The sequence below is a fragment of the Sus scrofa genome, chromosome 10, assembly GCF_000003025.6.
Source record: "Sus scrofa isolate TJ Tabasco breed Duroc chromosome 10, Sscrofa11.1, whole genome shotgun sequence".
Classification (NCBI taxonomy): domain Eukaryota; kingdom Metazoa; phylum Chordata; class Mammalia; order Artiodactyla; family Suidae; genus Sus; species Sus scrofa.
In genome coordinates this window covers 11,777,400-11,797,096 of record NC_010452.4, presented here as the reverse complement: position 1 = coordinate 11,797,096, position 19,697 = coordinate 11,777,400, and the positions used below count along the sequence as shown (strand labels likewise).

At 43.2% G+C, this 19,697-nt stretch overlaps 1 protein-coding gene across 5 annotated transcripts in view; it reads left to right on the top strand.

Moving 5' to 3' along the window:
- The window catches only part of WDR64 (WD repeat domain 64), an 89,458-nt gene that overhangs the window by 38,191 nt on the left and 31,570 nt on the right, over positions 1-19,697 (top strand). For all 5 annotated transcript variants that reach the window (XM_021064368.1, XM_021064369.1, XM_021064367.1 and 2 more), the window contains 6 exons: positions 1,460-1,599; positions 6,177-6,303; positions 8,326-8,474; positions 10,955-11,078; positions 14,236-14,411; positions 19,126-19,302. In XM_021064368.1, coding sequence (XP_020920027.1) covers positions 1,460-1,599; positions 6,177-6,303; positions 8,326-8,474; positions 10,955-11,078; positions 14,236-14,411; positions 19,126-19,302 — 893 coding nt within the window. The remainder of the gene's footprint in view (positions 1-1,459; positions 1,600-6,176; positions 6,304-8,325; positions 8,475-10,954; positions 11,079-14,235; positions 14,412-19,125; positions 19,303-19,697) is intronic.

The window sequence follows — 19,697 nt, the reverse complement described above, 5'->3', positions numbered from 1 at the left end:
AAACTTTATTAAATCCTCAAAGGGGTCTCTGACAAAAATCTCAAGAGCCAATGCTTTAGCATTAACAGAGAAGCAGACCAAGTATGCTGCAATTTCATGATAAAAATATCTTTTGGGGGGGGGTCTTTTTAGGGGCATATGCATAGCATAATGGAAGTTCCCAGGCTAGGGGTCAAATTAGACTCCAAGCTGCATTTGTGACCTGCACCACAGCTTGTGGCAACCCTGGATCCTTAACCCACTGAGCAAGTGAGGCCAGAGATCAAACCTGTGTCCTCATGGATTAGGCAGGCTTGTTACTGCTGAGCCACAATGGGAACTCTTAAAAATATGTTTGAAAACAGTGATTTTTGTATTGGAGCAACATTTACAATATATTTTGTGTGTATCAAAGATAAAAATTAGTGGTAGTGATTCCTAAAAATAATTCCAGTAAATATAAATGGAAAAATGTTATTCTTAACTGTGAAAATAAAAAGTCTATTTGTAAGAAAAAGAAGTTAACTGTGACAACCTATAGAAAGTGGAACTAGGGACTATAATGGGACAGAAGACATTTTTATAATAATTATACCCTTCTATAGTGCTCACATCTCTTCCTGTGTGCTTTTATTTCATTTATTTTATTTTAGTACCTGTGTGATTTTAACAGTTAAGAATGTAGGATCTATGCCATGATAGTAACTATATATAAATTTGGTATATTTGTGGGTACGTGCTGAAAAAGGAAGATGAAAAAATGGAAACAGTCAATTTATTATAGCGGTAAAGACTATATGCAGTGTTCCACTTTCTTTGATTCCTTTTGTTATTAAAATGTTTGCGAATTTAAGAATGTGAAAACAAAAGAACAGCTGCCTAAGTGCTTTGAGGAAGTAAAGTATAAATAGTAAGTCATTAATGCATGAATGACTAGGAAAGTATTCAATCAAGAAGAGGATCCACAAAATATTAATGAGAATTCACATTTATACGTGTGAATACAATTATTATAAAACAATCTTGGAGTTCCCGTTATGGTGCAGCGGAAACGAATCCGACTACGAACCATGAGGTTGCGGGTTCAATCCCTGGCCTTGCTCAGTGGGTTAAGGATCTGGCGTTGCTGTGAGCTGTGGTGTAGGTGGCAGACGTGGCTTGGATCTGGTGTTGCTGCGGCTGTGGTGTAGGCCTGCAGCTGCAGCTCTGATTAGACTCCTAGCCTGGGAACCTCCGTATGCCGTGAGCGCAGCCCTAAAAGGACAAAAGATAAAAACAAAAACAATCTTGGGAAGAAGCAGATCCAAAATAAGGTAGCCTCCTCGGAAGTCGATCACAGACAGCATCCTGGAAGAAACAGACTGCGATTTGCTATTAGGAGAAAGTTAAGTGTATGATTAAGGGTGAGAGGAACTCTAAACTCTGACCTCCTTGATTCCTGAGCAAACGCCTGATGCTCCCGTCCATGTCCTTCTTTCAGGAGATGATAAAGTGCTCCGCTTGTGGCACCCCAATATCAGCACCAAGCCGGTGGGGAAGCTCGTGGGGCACATGTTCAGTGTCATGGAGATCGTGACAAACGAGAAAGACCAGCATGTCATCAGCCTCTCTTCTGCAAAGGTAACAAAGGAAACAACAACAGCGACACAGAAAAAATTCCTTCCCTTAAATCAACTCTTGGAAACTCTAGGATACATACAATTTGTTATAGAAATGGCTGAGAGTCACGGAGAAAAACCTGTCGATGTGCAGAAGGAAGTGATAAGGCACTGTCTGTACTGGTTTCATTGTCAGATAGAACATTTGAAGACAAGGGTGGAAGGAATACGACATTGGGAAGAGAGCCATTGTCATCAGCAGTAAAACTCGAGACGGCCCCCCCATCACCACTAAAGACAAAAAAATTAAGGATTTCCAGACAGAAAACAAACGTATGGTTACCAAAGGGGCAAAGGGATGGGGAGGGCTAAATTCAAGGTTTGGGATGAGCGGACACAAACGCTACACATAAAATAAACGCCAAAGTCCTGAGGCACACAGGATACCAAATTCAATATCCCGTAATACACCGTATGGGGAGAATATGAAGAAGAACGTGTGTGTGTGTGTATATGTGTGTGTGTAAAACTGAATCACTATTCTGTACACCAGAAGCTAGCACAACATTGTAAAAAAAAAGTTTAAAAGAAAAAATAAAGTATTTCGGTATTTGCTACTACCACCCAGTTTTTTAATGTTCTAAGCAATGCAATAAGACAGGAAAAAATGATTTATAAATACGAGAATGAGGAGGCTGCATTATTATATTTGAAAATAATATGATTGCTGGAAAAATTCAATAAAATCCACTTAACATTTTTAGAACAGACAAATTCAGTAAGGTGGCTGGTTATAATAGCAATTTATAAAAATAAATTTCTGGAGTTCCCATCATGGCTCAGCAGTTAACACATCTGACCAGCATCCATGAGGACGCAGTTTCGATCCCTGGCCTTGCTCAGTGGGTTAAGGATCCAGCGTTGCCATGAGCTGTGGTGTAGGTCACAGATGGGGCTCGGATCTCACGTTGCTGTGGCTGTGGTGTAGGCCGGCAGCTGTAGCTCCAGTTAGACTCTTAGCCTGGGAACTTCCATATGCTGTGGGTGTGGTCCTAAAAAGACAAAAAAAGACGAAAAAGAAAAAAAGAAAGAAAAGGGAAAGGAAAAAAAGAGAGAGAAAAGGGAAGCGAAAGGGAGTGAGAAATCCAGTGTGTAAAAATAAGGATTTACTTGGGAATTTATTTATTTTCCCCCAGTTTTGCTGAGATATGATGGACATACAAGATCAGATTTAAGGTGTACAGTACAACAATCTGACCTGCATACATCATGAAATGATGACGGCAATAGCTTTGGTGAACGCACGTCATCCACTATGGATAAAAAAAAAAAATGAAATGAAAAAAATGCTTTTTAAAAACTTGCAATGAGAACTCTTAGGATGTAATCTCAGCACCTTCCTCGTAACCATACAGCTGTAGTCATCACATCTGTAGTACCTTTTATCCTCTAACAGGAAGGTTGTACCATTTGACCACTTTCCTTTAATTCCTCCTCCCCCCCAAATTAATAATTTATGATCTATCCTTTTATGTGATAAAATTGTTATATAGACTTTCACCATTATATATATATGAATACTGATACAAAAATATGTAGATAATATGTAAAATATAACAAAACAGTACATATTAACCCATTTTAAGATATATATTTGTCAGAGTTCCCATCGTAGCTCAGGGGGTTAAGCGCCTGGTGTAGTCTCTGTGAGGATGTGGGTTCAACCCCTGGTGCTCAGTGGGTTAAGGACCTGGCGCTGCTGCAAGCCACAGTGTAGGTCGCAGATGTGGCTTTGATTCGTGACAGTGGCGTGGATCTCAGCTGCAGCTTCAATTTGACACGGAGCCTGGGAGCTTCTGTATGGACTTAAAAAGAAAAAGAAAAGATACATATCTGTCTATCATATATTATCAACAATGATTACCAGCAAGATGTTAGGGATTATCTGGGTAGCAAGATTGTGGATGGATTATTTTTTTTTCCCTTGTGTGTTTTTCTTTTCCTTTCTTTTACTCAGATCTTTTTTTTTTTTTTTTTTTTGTCTTTTTAGGGCCGTACTCGCAGCATATGGAGGTTCCCTCAGTGGTGTAAGGATGCAGCGTTGCCGTGAGCTGTGGTGTAGGTCGCACGAGTGGCTAGGATCTGGCATTGCTGTGGCTGTGGTGTAGACTAGCAGCTGCAGTTCTGATTTGACCCCTAGCCTGGAAACTTTCATATTCCTTGGGTGTAGCCCTAAAAAGAAAAAAAAGACGTTGCTATTTTTCTTAAATTTTCACATTGGAAGTGATCGGAAGAGACCCGAGAAAAGGCAAAACTTTGGGGTGTGGGCGTGTCTAAGAGCAAGAGGTGATGTCCTGAAACCAGGTGCCAGGTAGAGAACTCAGAACAAGCCAGGCAGGTGGCCTCTCTCGCCTTCAGTTTGGCTGGACTTCATCTTACCCACGACTATGCCTAAGACATTGTCCTGAATGAAGATTTTGCTACTGTCTCACCTCCAGGTACATGGCTTAAGGCATGGCCTCTAACATTGGGTAAAGTTAAACTGAAGTTCTGGCTCTAATGGTTACAGGGCGTACCCTTGGGTGAATAATTTGAGACAGTTGAGGAAGATAATAGACTACAGACACACCTCAGGTTATTGTGCTTTGCTTTATTGCACTTCACAGATAGTGAGTTTTTTTACAAGCCAAAGCTTTGCAGCAACCCTGAGATGAGCAAGTCTATCTGTATTTACTCACTTTCTGTCTCTATGTCACATTTTGGTAATTCTTGCAATAGTTCAAACTTTTTCACTATTATTACTATATTTATATATTTATTTATTTATTGTCTTTTTGCCATTTCTTGGGCCGCTCCCGCGGCATATGGAGGTTCCCAGGCTAGGGGTCGAATCGGAGCCGTAGCCACCAGCCACAGCCACAGCCACAGCAACGCAGGATCCGAGCCGCGTCTGCAACCTACACCACAGCTCACAGTAACGCCGGATCCTTAACCCACTGAGCAAGGGCAGGGATCGAACCCGCAACCTCATGGTTCCTAGTTGGATTCGCTAACCACTGCACCACGACAGGAACTCCTGATTTTTGTGTTTGTTTTTTTTTTATTAAAGTGTAGTTGATTTACAATGTTGTGCCAGTTTCTGCTGTACAGAGCAGTGACCCAGTCATACATATGCATACATTCTTTTTCTCTTAATATGTCTTTCTCTTCATATATCTTCCTTCATGTTCTAACCCAAGATTGGATATAGTTCCCTGTGCTTTACAGTAGGACCTCATTGCTTTAAATGTAATAGTTTGCATCTACCAACTGCAAACTCCCCATCCATCCCACCCCAAGGCAACCACAAGTTTGTTCTCCATGTCTGTGAGTCTGTTTCTGTTTTGTAGATAGGTTCATTTGTGCCGTATTTTAGATTCCACATATAAGTGATATCATAGGTATTTGTCTTTCTCTTTCTGATTTACTTCACTTAGGATGAGAATCTTTAGTTCCATCCATGTGACTGCAAATGGCCTTATTTTGTTCTTTTTTCTGACTGAGTAGTATTCCATTGCTTATTCGTACCTCCTTTTCTTAATCCATTCATCTATTGATGAACATTTAGGTTGTTTCCATGTCTTGGCTATTGTGAATAGTGTTGCTATGAACATGCATGTATCTTTTTGAGTTATAGTTTTGTCTTGATATATACCCAGGTGGGGGATTGCTGGATCATATGGTAGTTTTATATTTAGTTTTCTGTACTGTTTTCCATAGTGGTTGCACCAAGCCACATTCCCACCAACAGTGGAGGAGGGTTCCCTTTTCTCCACACTGTCTTCAGCATTTGTTATTTGTTGACTGGTTAAAGATGGCCATTCTGGCTGGTGTGTACAGTGATTCTTACACCCCTGGGCAGGAAAAGGGGGAAGTTCTTAGAAACCTCATTTAGTAAGATGTCCCCATCTTCTTAAGTCATGAAAGAGCAATTTGAAACACTTCCCCCCATTTTTCTAATCCACGTGTAAAAAGAAATGTGGCTTCAGCTGACCTGTTAATTGTTGTGACCAGTCCTTTACTAGTCCTCAAAATTCTTTTTTTTTTTTTTTTTAATCTTTTTGCCTTTTCTAGGGCCTCTCCCGTGGCATATGGAGGTTCCCAGGCTAGGGGTCTAATCAGAGCCGTAGCCACTGGCCTACGCCAGAGCCACAGCAACGCGGGATCCGAGCCACGTCTGCAACCTACACCACAGCTCACCGCAACGCCAGATCCTTAACCCACTGAGCAAGGCCAGGAATCAAACCCACAACCTCATGGTTCTCAGTTGGGTTCGTTAACCACTGCGCCACCACAGGAACTCCTCTCAAAATTCTTAAAGGATAATAAATACCATGTCTTTCCCTCCTTTCTGGAAGGATAGAAAAATCCAGTTTCCTACATGGTATTAAGGAATAACGAGTGAACCACACACTAAATGAAAGTTTAGCTCATCCCATAAACCACACTTTGCTCTAAGTTTTTAAGAGCATTTTGCAGACTCTGAAAATGCTTCAACAAAATAGCTTTGAGTGGGGAACGAACGTGGAGCAGTGGTGACCTGTGTTCTTCATCCCCCAGGTTTTCAGGGTGTGGGACATGCAGACCCTGTCACTGCTGCAGGTCTTCCACGACAGCCAGGGAGGACCAGGAGACATGCAGATTTACTCGATGGTATTTGATTCCAACCACGGCATGCTCATTACAGGCAGGTGAACCCAACCAATGGCCAACAAAACTCCTATCTTGATTTTTGACCTTTTTTTAAAGGAAAAAAAAAAAAAAAAACTAGCACTTGCTCACTGACTAGAAGAGAAACAAAACCAGATGAGGAACTTATGAACTGTGATTCTTCACAATAGAGGGCCGAATTCAGTTCTGTTCCTTCCTATCTTTCTAAGCCTTAAACCTAGGGTGTGAGGAGTTGTGGGGGGGTGGGGGTTAAGCAGAGAAGTGAGATGTGAGCTGCTGCAAGGAGAGCAAATCCAGCTCTGTTTTGACTGCTGGGAGCAGGGACATGAGCCATCCTAGAGCGGCTGCACCAGCAGGCTGCGTCCGCTCCCTTTTCTTCAGAGAGGCAGTTTGGCCCCATACATTCTGATGCCGAGACAGTTACTCAGCAAGGAAGGTACCACCCCTTCCACCTGCCTTTGCTGTTAGACAAACCGCAATGGAGAGAGAGGACAGAATCCTGAATGGCAGACCCCCTGCCCCAGCCCCGAGGCCAATAGATTGGTTTTCCTGCTGCCCCTTAGAAACAGGTTCTTGCTAAAGAGACAAAAGACCCCATTAGACATTGACATTGAAGACTCTTCACGTCCATGCTTCTTCAGAAGAAGCTTGAGAAGAAAGGAAGGATCTTAAGGGTAATTCTTCCTCTGGAACGCCAACCCAGAATGCCTTTCCTAAGCATTTGCCCACTGACCACCTGTTCTGAGTTCTGTGGCATTAATTAGGGCAGAGAAATGATTGGTGCTATCTCTGCTGGTGGAGAAATATAATTACTTTATTTTTAACATTGGGTGTTTTGTTGTTGTTCTGGATTAAAAATGAACAAACACTTCATGCTTGGTAAGTAGTTTTCTGCCTTGTAAAACAGAACTTAATTCCAGTTGTAAGCACCTTCCTCTATCCTGCTTCCTCTAAAATTTACAAAAGAATGTCCACGAGCGGATTTTCTCTTAGTGTCCCGACACACGTGTGAATGCTGGCCTCGGCATTTCCATCCCATTTAGCATCAGAGTAACTAAAAGTCAAGTATCCAGGCAAACGAACCAAAAAAGCGCCATGAAAAATCATCAGAAAATCAGAATTTCTTTCCAATTTTATGTAATCCTGACAGTGCTCTGCTGACAAAAATCTAGAACACTCTGTGTGGTCGTTAGTCACTAACATCCATCCATGGACCGCAGCCATCAACCTGACATCAGAATCGCATGAAGCGCGCTGCGATTTTCACTTGTGCGCTCATTCGGATGAAGCAGCCGCAGTCATCGTCTAAACCTCAGTGACAGCAGCACTGTCACCAGCTCAGCGTTGTTGTTAGTGCTACCCTAGTAAGACAACTATCTTTCGATTAGTTCTTTCACAAAGGGCTTTTTTTCATGGACTTTATTTCATTGGATCTGCACTCTGCCACCACTTGAGGAAGGAATTATTGTTCATTCGCTGGTTAAAACAGCTTTCTGGAGTTCCCGTCGTGGCGCAGTGGTTAACGAATCCGACTAGGAACCATGAGGTTGAGGGTTCGGTTCCTGCCCTTGCTCAGTGGGTTAATGATCCGGCGTTGCCGTGAGCTGTGGTGTAGGTTGCAGACGCGGCTCAGATCCCGAGTTGCTGTGGCTCTGGCGTAGGCCAGTGGCGACAGCTCCGATTGGACCCCTAGCCTGGGAACCTCCATATGCCGCGGGAGCGGCCCAAGAAATAGCAAAAAAAAAACAAACGAAAAAAAAAGAAAATATCAACAAAGTCCAAATGCCCTATGCTTGAACATTAAGGAAGCCCTGAATGAGTGCTTTTCTCTGGCTGAATCCTCCCGGCTTTCTTTGTCAAAATATTTTTGAATAAAGGAGTATATTTTCACCCCATGAAATTTCCTAGGCATCGAATCATCTCACTGCTCTTAATAATCTCACTGATCAGACATTTCAGACACACCTGGTGGAGTAAAAGCCTGTGTAACTCACCTCTTCTGAGGTTGGTGTCCCTGAGAGTCTTGTTTCTGTTCCAGGATCCAGCGTTGTGGACATGTACCCTCTGACGAGGATGATCCAGGATACAAAACAGGTTCCTCACACGCATGAACGAGAAGTCAACGCCATGCTGTACAACCAGCATTTTCACCAGGTGCTCACTGTCTGCTCTGAGTCCGTAATTAAGGTGCGTACCTTGATTCCTCAGGAAGGAAAAGGCAAAAAGGCAGAATTTTCTCTTCTTATAGGTAAGTCTTTGAGTGATTCGATAAAGGTAGTGGCACTTCTGATGGGACCTACATTAGAGACGTTTGTAAGCTTTGAGGAACATGTGAAAAACAAGCATTTTGAGCTAATTCGGACTGCTTGCTGTTATGCTACATGCCCCATTAAATAATGAAGCTAGTCCTTATCATCACAATAGGAGTTTTAAGGGAAATATGTCAAGGAGAAAAAACTAGGGGTGTGTGTGTGTGCGCGTGTGCACACACACACTATATATATATATATTTATATACATATATATATACAAATTTTAAACTGAGCTATGGGAAGGAGAGAATGTTAGGAAATAAGGGAAGGAAATGTACAGCTGTTTACTCTAACCCCATAACCCCCATAACCCCTATAACCCTGTAACCTCTAAAACCCCTATAACCCCACAACCCCTATAACCCTACAACCCCATAACCCCATAAGCCCCATAACCCATAAGCCCTATAACTCCCATAAGCCCTATAACCCCTATAGCCCCATAACCCCTATAACCCCATAACCCCTATAACCCCATGACCTCTATAACCCCATAATCCCACAACCCCTATAACCTCATAACCCCCATAAGCCCTATAGCCCCATAACCCTCATAACCCCTATAACCCCATAACCCCTATAACCCCATGACCTCTATAACCCATAACCTCATAACCCCCGTAACCCCCTAACCCCTTAAATCCACAGTCCTGCTTAACCCTCACACTAGTTCTCGGGGACAGATACCGAGTTCCATCCCAAAGATGTGGAAACTGAGACTCGGAGATGGGGGAGCTTGCCCCGGTTCACCCAGCTAGAAAGCGTCGTGGCTGGGATACGAACCCAGGTTTGTGGGAGGTGAATGCCCACGCCCTCTCCTCTGCCATCCTCTGGGCCTGTCATTCCCGTGTCCCCTAGAGGCTGGGGTACTTCATCCTCCTGACACTGAAACCATCTAGCAGTGGTGGCCGGCCGTGCTTGCTTCGAATGCTTAGGCTTTTATTTCGTGCCTGCTCCCAAAGGAGACCCACGAGCGGTCGAACCAGTTCCTCTGGGGACCGTGCAGATGCCCTCTCAATCTGTGCGCTTCTGTGCTCGTCTGCTGGAGATTTTATCAGCCCCAAATCTCCTAAGTTCGTTTAATTGTCACGTTTCTGATAAGTTGACAGAATAAGCAGAGGGAAATGAAAACTAAAACCTGTCTGTTTTCATAAAATGCTGACCCCTTAGGGAAAAGTGTCTTCCCTGCAAGGGGAGAAGATGAAAGGAAAACATCTGGTGAGGTTTCATACCTGATTGGCTGGAGAGGGATTATAACTTGGGCCAGGAAACAGGTGGACTCTGAGGCCCCTTCACAAAGTGGCCCTCATTCGTCTTTGTCCCTTCAGGACCTTGTCTATACCCGGGGGGCACGAAGAGGGTGAAAGCAGGGGCTTAGGGTGAGACTGGCTTCATTCGGCGCTCGGCTGGGCCGCTGCTCGGTCGTGGCCCTTTGTTCTCTGGCCTCCAGACCACTCACGACGTCAGTCCATCTTCTCCCCCCTGCCTCCTCCAATCCAGCTACAACAACCGACTTTCACTTTCATCTTCCTGGAGGAATAGGGAACATTCCTGGCTCTGGCCGTTTGAGGATGCTGCTCCTGTCCCCAGATCCCTGGAGTTCCACTATCCTGTCTCGCCAGCTTGGTTTTGTTTCTTACCGGCAGTCTGATACACACGTGACATCGGCACGTCCATGGGGACGCAAAGGGTCAGACAAAAGCCCGCAGGTCTAAACCTTCAACTGCATTTCCAGGGGCAGTGATGAGCCTTGACGTGTTTTGAGATTTTCTGATGACACCCCGGTCTGATCACAGACCCAACCTTCTCTGAAATCTTGGCCTCCCCGGCTGCCTTCCCTTTTCTCTCTCTCAAGAGTTGGCCCGGGTCTCCAGTCAGAATGCACCTTGGAAATACCTGTGAGCTCTTTCCTCAGTGCTCCCTCAGATTTCATGCTGTTAACCACACATCCTGCCCCGTGACCCCCTAGCTACTGTAGGTGATTTTCAACAGAGAATCAATTCAAGATGATTTCTTTGTCGGCTGAACTCGTAACTGTTCCATTTCTGTCTTTCTGCTAATCTTGCTTCATGCTTACAGGAGCAGTTGACGGCTCCCCAACAGCCAGCGCTGCGTGGAAGCATCACTGCTCAGCTCAGCCCACCTACCTGCGGTACCTAAGATCACACCGTAGCTATTAGACAGCACTGCTTCTTTTAGACGTTTCTTTGATCAAACCAACGTTCACAGCAGAATGTTAGGAAAAGTATTAGATGTGCATTGTACCAATTTTGAGGCTATTTTGAATATTGTAAAATTGATGAAAACCGAAGGGCTTATGGATCATTTGATTGTTTGGGGTTTTTTTTTTTGTAGGTATGGGAACTCGAGACTGGCCTCCAAATATACCAGATTTTAGACCCGCATGGCTTCAATGTTGAGCTGACTTCCGCAGCCCTCGATGAGAGTGGGTTTCTTTTTGCCACAGGAGCACGTAATGGTGAGACTAAAATCGGAACGTGGTCTTCCCCACTTTAGTGTCCTGGGAATTTGTTCTAGATGCTCAGAACCAGTGGTTGGGTTAGAGGGGAGGCATGAACCAGGCTGGAACATGCCAGTGAGAGTGCTGTGCCTGTTCACGGTGACACGCTCTTCTCTAATGGGCGTTATGTCCTGATAGTGTCATTCAGAAGAATCGGTACCTTAGATCGCACTGATACATTGCTTTTCAGTTTCAGAGTCTTTCCCATATACCATCCCAGCCGTTTTGACTGGGACTTATCCATGTTGCACTGACTCATTCTGTTCCGTCGTGTTTGGGTACCATCAGCAAAGAGACATTCGGTTTCGTGTTTGCTGATGATGTATTTACTGAATACAGAACCAGACAAAGTATCCATCCAGCGTTGCTATTTCACATCTAGAATTCCATGCTGGGCTTGTTTGTAAGTCTAAGACCCTCCAGGGCATGTGGCATCTCACACCTCGGATGTCGTGCTCCAGTTGTGCCATGTCATTTGATGCTCTTCGTGCCATAAGGAACCACACAGAACTTGCTGGGACCAGAGTGCTACAGCCTGCCTCTTCCTGCACCTCACCTGGTTCTGAACTCCCATGAAGAGCTGCTTTACCTAGATGATACGACCATCTGTATCTGTACTTGGAATATATTTATTCTTGTAAGCCAGGGGTTGGATTGAGTGACTATCCTGATACGAAAGTCTGAGTTTTTAAAGTGTGAGCAGATAACCATACACATGACATAAAAGCATGAATACAGAGTTGATGGGATGAAAAGAAATGCAACAGCTCTTCATGTGGGACAGTTCTTAAGATAGAAGTCTTACCACTCTGTAGGTGCATCCTGCATACGTATGAAAATTGGAACTTCTGAGCAATGCGCATAACCATTGCCCGACGTTGGTGTTAAGAATTCATAGAGATGACAGAGACAGTATTACTTTCATGCAAGCGAGTCATTCTTCACCTTGTAGTGCTCGAGTCCAGAATTCTTTTAAATATGGACAGCTTGTCCTCCTCAGAGGTACATACATTAACTGGTGAAGATACTGGGTCTAGGACACCCTGAAAAGTAGGGTCCTCTGGCTGTCAGAGCAGCTGCACCCACAGGCTAGCAGTTCCCTCCCTATCTTGCCCACCCAGCCCCTGGGAAGAGCTGAGCAGTACTCTCCCTGCTGTCTGTCCCTCTAAAGCTTACTGCCGAAGTCCTAAGGTAGCAGGAATTCTGGGCCGGGAGACAGTGGTCACACCCCCAGGGATGAGTGAGAGCCTGATGGCTTCTTTGAACTGTTTATATGACTTCCCATAAGACCGAAAAGTCCCTGCGGGCAGGAACAGCGCCTGCTCACTTTTCATCCCCTTCAGCCGCCACTGTGATGGGACTGTAGGGAGAATTTAATCAGTGTTTGTAAAGACGTCAGTAGTTAAAAAAAAATTTAAAAAAACCAAACCACCCCAGTGACGGGACCGTGCATATTGCTGAGGGACGGAACTTGGCAAAAGGGAAGGAAGACAACACAGCGAAAACACTTTGGACGTGCAGCCGGATTAAAGCTAGAGGATAAGAAGCAGGAAGAGGGGGGTCGAGGTTAGGGTAGAGGGAGGAGAGGAAGGGGCTGTGAGCGGCTGTCCACTGGATTCTAAACCTGAGGTCACTATGAAAACCCACGTTAGAAGATAATTCTCTGCACTGAGTAATGACCTACATTCAACGAGTACAGTGATGATCAGCCTACCTGGCCCCTTCGTCAGGATCTCCTAAATGAGTAACAGCGTTAGCTATCAGGAAAGAATGACTTCAAGTGTACAGAGAACCTCAGAAAACTAAATCTAGAACTACCACATGACCCAGCAACCCCACTCTTGGGCATATATCCAGACAACCCCTTCCTTGAAAAAGACACATGCATTCTCATGTTCACTGCAGTGCTATTCACAATAGCCAAGACATGGAACAACCCAAATGTCCACCAACAGACGATTGGATTAGGAAGATGTGGTATATATATACACAATGGAATACTACTCAGCCATAAAAAAGAACAAAATAATGCCATTTGCAGCAACATGGATGCAACTAGAGACTCTCATACTAAGTTGAAAAGAGAAAGACAAATACCATATGATATCCCTTACATCTAGAATGCAATGTATGGCACAAATGAACCTTTCCACAGAAAAGAAACTCAGGGACTTGGAGAACAGATTTGTGGTTGCCAAGAGGGAGGAGGAGGGAGTGGGATGGACTGGGAGTTTGGGGTTAGTAGGTGCAAACCATTGCATTTGGAGTGGACAAGCAATGAGATCCTGCTGTGTAGCACTGGGAACTATGTCTAGTCTCCACTTGTGATGGAGCATGATGGAGGAGAATGTGAAAAAAAGAATATATTGTCTGTGTGTATGTGTATATATATATATGCATATATGTATATATGGGTCACTTTGCTGTACGGTAGAAATTGAAAGAACACTGTAAATTAACAATGATGGAAAAAAATAAAAACCACAAAATTAAAAAGAACAACTGTAACAAGAAACTTGACACCTCATTTGTATTCCTTCTTATGTAAAATCAACAAATCAACTCAAAGCCTGGTTGTTTCTCACCTGCTGCAATTCTTTTAAATGTTTTATTACTCAGGAGGAGCTAGTCCTAACACAAGTGATGCTACTGCAGTGATTTCTACTTAGTAATTGTGGCATGATATTAGATAGATTGATATACAAGTAATAGATAGATAAACAGATAGATAGATGAAGGACAGATTATAGATGATAGATGTAGATAGATATTGGAGGGTATTTAGCAATCTGGAAAGCTTTGGAAAAATAAAGGCAGAAAAGATCCACTTAAGACAAAAAGCTCAAGAGAGTGAGAATTTCAAAGAAAACGGTCACACATTTCAAGATATTTCCTGGTCCTGTTTATTTTTTATCAGCCTGTGACAAATAAAAGCACACGGAAATGTATTTTGCACACAGCAAAGCTAGAGGGACTCACATGTCAGTCTCGGTAGGAAATAAATGTAGGATAAATTGTTGCCGAAAGCTTACAGCAAGACCAGTTTTCTCTGAGATGAAAGGCATGCTTTCTATGAGTGATTTTTGGCCATGCAGTCTTTTCTCTGTGTGTTCAGGAACAGTTAAAGTCTGGGACTTTGGCAGCGGGCAGGAAATGAAGGTGCTGCCAGAAGGGAAAGACTGGAAGGACGATGAGCACTGGCTGCGGCGCCTGATTTTCCTGAAAGCCCAGGAAAAACACCAGTACTTTCTCCTCGCTTTGGAGTGCGGTGGGAAGATCAAGATGATCCAGGTTTGCAGCCCCATTTTTACGTACTCCAGGTGCTCTTCTTGGGAAAATCCACTGAGTGTGGATTTTGTTCATTTAACTCCTCTCTTGACAGCCAGCTGAGCTTGTACCTCTCCACCAGCCTCCCTAGGATGCTCCTAGTTCACCTCATCCCGGTCCAAGCAAAGAGCAAGAATGAATAGCTGCTTGGCCACAGCATCCTGCCCATCTCGAGTTTGCTAAAGGAATGGGTTGGGATCCTCTAAGCTGGAGCGGGTATCAAAAGGATTCAATTTACATACAGCTGCCACCTCTGCCCTGGTTTATACCCTCATTTGGGGAAAACTCACTGGCAGAGCTGCTCCCCAGCAGACTCTGTGAAAGGAGCAATGATTCCTCCCCACCTTGTCACCCAGAATGCATTCGGAGATGCTCAAGTCACTTTTCCAGTTTGTCACCAAAATCGCTTTGTTTACTTTAGGGTTAATCATGCAGTCTGCTTGGGTTGTTTTGGGAAGATTGAGGTAGATTTGTTTATTTTTCCTGTGAAAATACCTAAGAATGGTAATGCCTCCTTCATATTTAATATGAAAACTAGGTTAATAGATGCAAACTATTGGCTTTGAAATGGATAAGCAATGGGATCCTGATGTATAGCACTGGGAACTATATCTAGTCACTTGTGATGGAGCGTGATAATGTGATAAAAAAGAATGCATACATGTATGTGTAACTGGGTCACCTTGCTGTATAGCAGAAAATTGATAGAACACTGTAAACCAGCTATAATGGAAAAAATTAAAATCATTATAAAATGAAAACTAGATCATTTATCCTGGCTCTTATTGATGGATATTTCCCTGCCTAGAACTCAAGGATTCATTGTCCTCTTTATTCCCTTTCTGAAAGCTAAGACCAGAAAAAAAAGTCTTGAACTGGGGTACCATTGATTAAGATGACTGATGGCCCTGTTGTTGGAAAAAATAGTGGAAAACTTTCTTCTACTACTTTTTTTTTTCTTGGTCATTTTAGGGCTGCACTCACAGCCTATGGAGGTTCCCAGGCTAGGGGTCGAATTAAGCTGTAGCTGCCAGCCTACACCACAGCCACAGCAACATGGGATCCGAGTCGCATCTGTGAACTACACCACAGCTCAGGGCAATACCAGATCCTTAATCCACTGAGCAAGGCCAGGAATTGAACCCACATCCTCATGGATACTAGTTGGGTGTGTTATCGCTGAGCCATAATGGGAACTCCCTTCTTTTCTTTTCTTTTGTGTGTGTGTGTGTGCGTGTGTGAAAAACTTTCCTGATTCAATTACGCTTTGTTGTCGGAACAATCCAAAATGGCACCATGGAAAGGCATTTCTTAGTAATACACTCAAAATGCAACAGTGTATTGATTTCCCTGATTTAACTTACTGCATTTGACCATCAGGATACCCTTCCTAACAGACAACTCTGTTGTTATAAACACCCCCCTTTTTAATTAAATGATAGTTGATATACAATATGCCAAAAGTGGCATGGTGCTGTTCCCACATCAAAATTGCTTTGCATTCACCTGTAGCATCTTTCACTTTGATTATTTTGGTTTCCCAAGTCTCCAGAATCCATAGATTGAACATGATGATTCCTGGAAACCTCTCTTATTCATTTTTGTTTTCTTGTTCTGCCCAGAGCAGGCACTCACTAAGGATTGATAGAATGAAGAAATATAAGAAACCCCTTGTAAGGTGTACAATAGCAAATCTATGAGGCATTTTAGGACTATTTTTATTCATGTTGGGGGGTACAATAAGGATATTAGATAGATTGATATACAAATAATAGATAAACAGATAATTATTTACTTATTATTTATTATTTATTATTATTGACATTATGTACTTATTATTTCTCTATGTAAAGTAAACTATGGTTTGTATTACAAACATTTTCTAGAATACTTTCATTCACTCATTTTTTTCAGTGAGCACTTACCAAAGGTTTACCATAACCAGGAAGATATATTCCCTTTCACAGTGGAACTTACAATTTAGTAAGAAAGACCGATACTGATCTGCCTATTACGAGTGCTATGAGGGCTTGCACAAAGCAGTATAGAAATCTGTGACGGTGGGGGTGGCCTCTGTCCTAATCTGGGAGTCAGGGAAGATGTCTCTTTCCACTGATTTCCAATTAAATTCAAAACAATTCAAGAAACTGTGTATTCCTCATATGTTAAGTAGTTTTCTAAATCCCAGGATCCTGTATTAGTGAACTAGATCTGGATAAAATATTTTCTAAATCTCCTAACCAGTATTAAAGAGATGACACTGTTGCCAAACCCAGGTTCAGCTCTCTGCTGATACATGCCAATAATGTGAGAGGCAAGCATCCGTAGAAAAGCGTTTTAATCAGAAAAGTGGCTATCTGGGGAGAAGGGGGACTCGGGTGCAGAGACCAACTCCAAAGATTCCGCTCAGCAGGAAAGTTTTTAAAGGGAAAAGTGGACGGAGAAGCGTCTTCGTGAGTCACAGAGTAGGAGGTGGGGTCCCGCATCCTTCCGCATTGCCGGCAGACTGGCCGAGCTTCAGAGGTTATCTTGCCTGTGTGCTCTGCCTGCGCGATCGCTTAGGGGGAGACCCTTGAGGGTAGAGAGCCAGTCATTTTTAACTGCTTAACTCTTCATTCTGACTTCTTTTTCTCTAGGAAAGGAACAAGTTAGATGAGGCATGGTGTGCATTCAGGAGAGCATGATTGAGGAGTGGGTTTCCATGGCTTAGTGATCACATGCCTATATTAGGTTCTTTTAAGGTGAGAGGGGAACAGAAATGGGCAGATAGGAGAGGAGCGAAAGGGCTGCTTTCAACACGGGAGGGGAAAATAGCAGCCCAAAATCTCAGTGCAAGCGGAGAACGAGAGAGGTAAACTGAGAACCAAACCCCTGAAATCACACCCCTTCTCAGGTGGGACTGGAATCCAGCCAGAACTCAGATTGGGACTTGAACCCCTGATCCCTGATCGAGGAGGAGACGCAAGCCCACTGTTTTTAAATTAAAACCACTCAGTTTGTGTCAGGGCTTATTGAAGCTCAGCTTCCTTTGTCTTGATGCAGAAAGACTTCAGTGTGAGGCGAAGTGGCAGGCAAAGAGTGGGTTTATTGCACAGGACCCTTGAGTGAGATCTAAGCAGGCAGGCAAGGGAGCAGATCCCCAAGAACAAAGGCAGATGCGTTTTCGCAATTAAAGAAAAAATGGGGAGTTCCCGTCATGGCGCAGTGGTTAACGAATCCGACTAGGAACCATGAGGTTGCAGGTTCGATCCCTGCCCTTGCTCAGTGGGTTATCGATCCAGCATTGCCGTGAACTGTGGTGTAGGTTGCAGACGCGGCTCGGATCCCGAGTTGCTGTGGCTCTGGTGTAGGCCGGTGGCTACAGCTCCGATTGGACCCCTAGCCTGGGAACCTCCATATGCCGCGGGAGCGGCCCAAGAAATAGCAACAACAACAACAACAAAAAGACAAAAAAGACAAAAAAAAAAAAAAAGAAAAAGAAAAAATGGCTGGGGGAGAAGACCAGGTTCTTGAGTCATCATTAGCTCACAACAGTCTTCCAAACTCCCTTAAAGTGCCCTCTGTGTAATCTCTAGTGGGTTTGTTTTTTTTTGTTTGTTTTGCTTTTGTTGTTGTTGTTGTTGTTGTTGTTATTGTTGCTATTTCTTGGGCCGCTCCCGCGGCATATGGAGGTTCCCAGGCTAGGGGTCGAATTGGAGCTGTAGCCACTGGCCTACGCCAGAGCCACAGCAACACGGGATCCGAGCCGCGTCTGCAACCTACACCACAGCTCAGGGCAATGCTGGATCGTTAACCCACTGAGCAAGGGCAGGGACCGAACCCGCAACCTCATGGTTCCTAGTCGGATTCGTTAACCATTGCGCCACGACGGGTACTCCCAACTTATTTCTAAATTAGTAAAACATGATTAATGTAATTAATAGATTTTACAATTAATTTTAAATGTTCTATTTTAAATCCATTAGGTAGACAAAAATCATTTTTTTAGAGAAATCAGTTAAAACCAAGTGTTGGCAAGAAGGTGAGCAAAGGAGGACTCTCATTTTTCTCCTGCTGAAAGTGAAAATGGACAACACTGCGATAAAGAGCCATTGGGCAAAACCAGATGAAACCCATGGTGTGCCTACCTTACAGCTTGGTGATGCTACACCAGGCCCATGCTCTAGAAAATATGGCACCTGTCCATAAAAACGCACTGCAAAAAAATGGGCAACAAGCTGAACATTCATCAGTAGGAGAATGGAAAATTGTAGTGTATTCATACAATACTACAAAACATTTTAAAAAAATGAACCACAGGTCCATGAAATAACATGTATAAATCTCAAAAATATATTAAGGGAAACCAGCAAGTTGAAGAATCCATATAGTTTGGTACTATTTATAAAACAAATTAAAATCCTGAAAGCAATATCATACATCATAAATATGTATGTGTGTGTGTATATATGTGTATATATATAAGTTTTCATGACTAAAACCATATTTGGGTTACTAATGACCTCTAGAGAGTGAAGAAAAACAAAGAACTATCTTAGGGAGGGCTGGACAGGGCTTAAGATTTGATAAAGTCGAATGGTGGGTAAATCATTGCATGTTCTGTTTTTCTCTATATATTTAAAACAGTTCAAAATAAAATAATTGAATTTTTCATGTCCTCACTGGATTTCTGGTAAAGGGCAAGGAGGATGATATTTACCTCGCGGTGATCTGGGAGCTGCCCGACGTTGTGCCTGTCCTACGAGGCGGGAGTCGGCTCGTGCATCTGAGGATGTCCACCAGAGACAGGAGCTCGGCCATGCCTTTCCCAGATGTGGAGCTGATGGTTGAGAAGAAGTTTTCTCAACATGTTCGTGTGAGTTTTCTTTCTTAACTTTTTCCTTTTCACTATGGAAAATTAGAAACATATGCAAGTGCACAAAAAATAATACTGTGAACTTCTATGCACTCTCACCCAGCTTCAAAAATTATCTCCTCGTGGCCAGACTTCCTCCCCAGTATTCCTGCTACTTCCCACCAGCACTGTCAATGGATGAATTATTTTAAAGGGAATCTCAAACCTTGTGCCATTTCATCCCTGAATATTTCGGGACGTATCTCCAAATGATAATGATTCAAAAAATAACAATAGTACCATTATTTTCTCAAATATTTTATAAAATAATTTACAAGTCCTTAATATAATTACATCACACACTTCAAATTCCCCACATTTTCTCATACATTTTTTTATATAGTTTCTTTCAAACA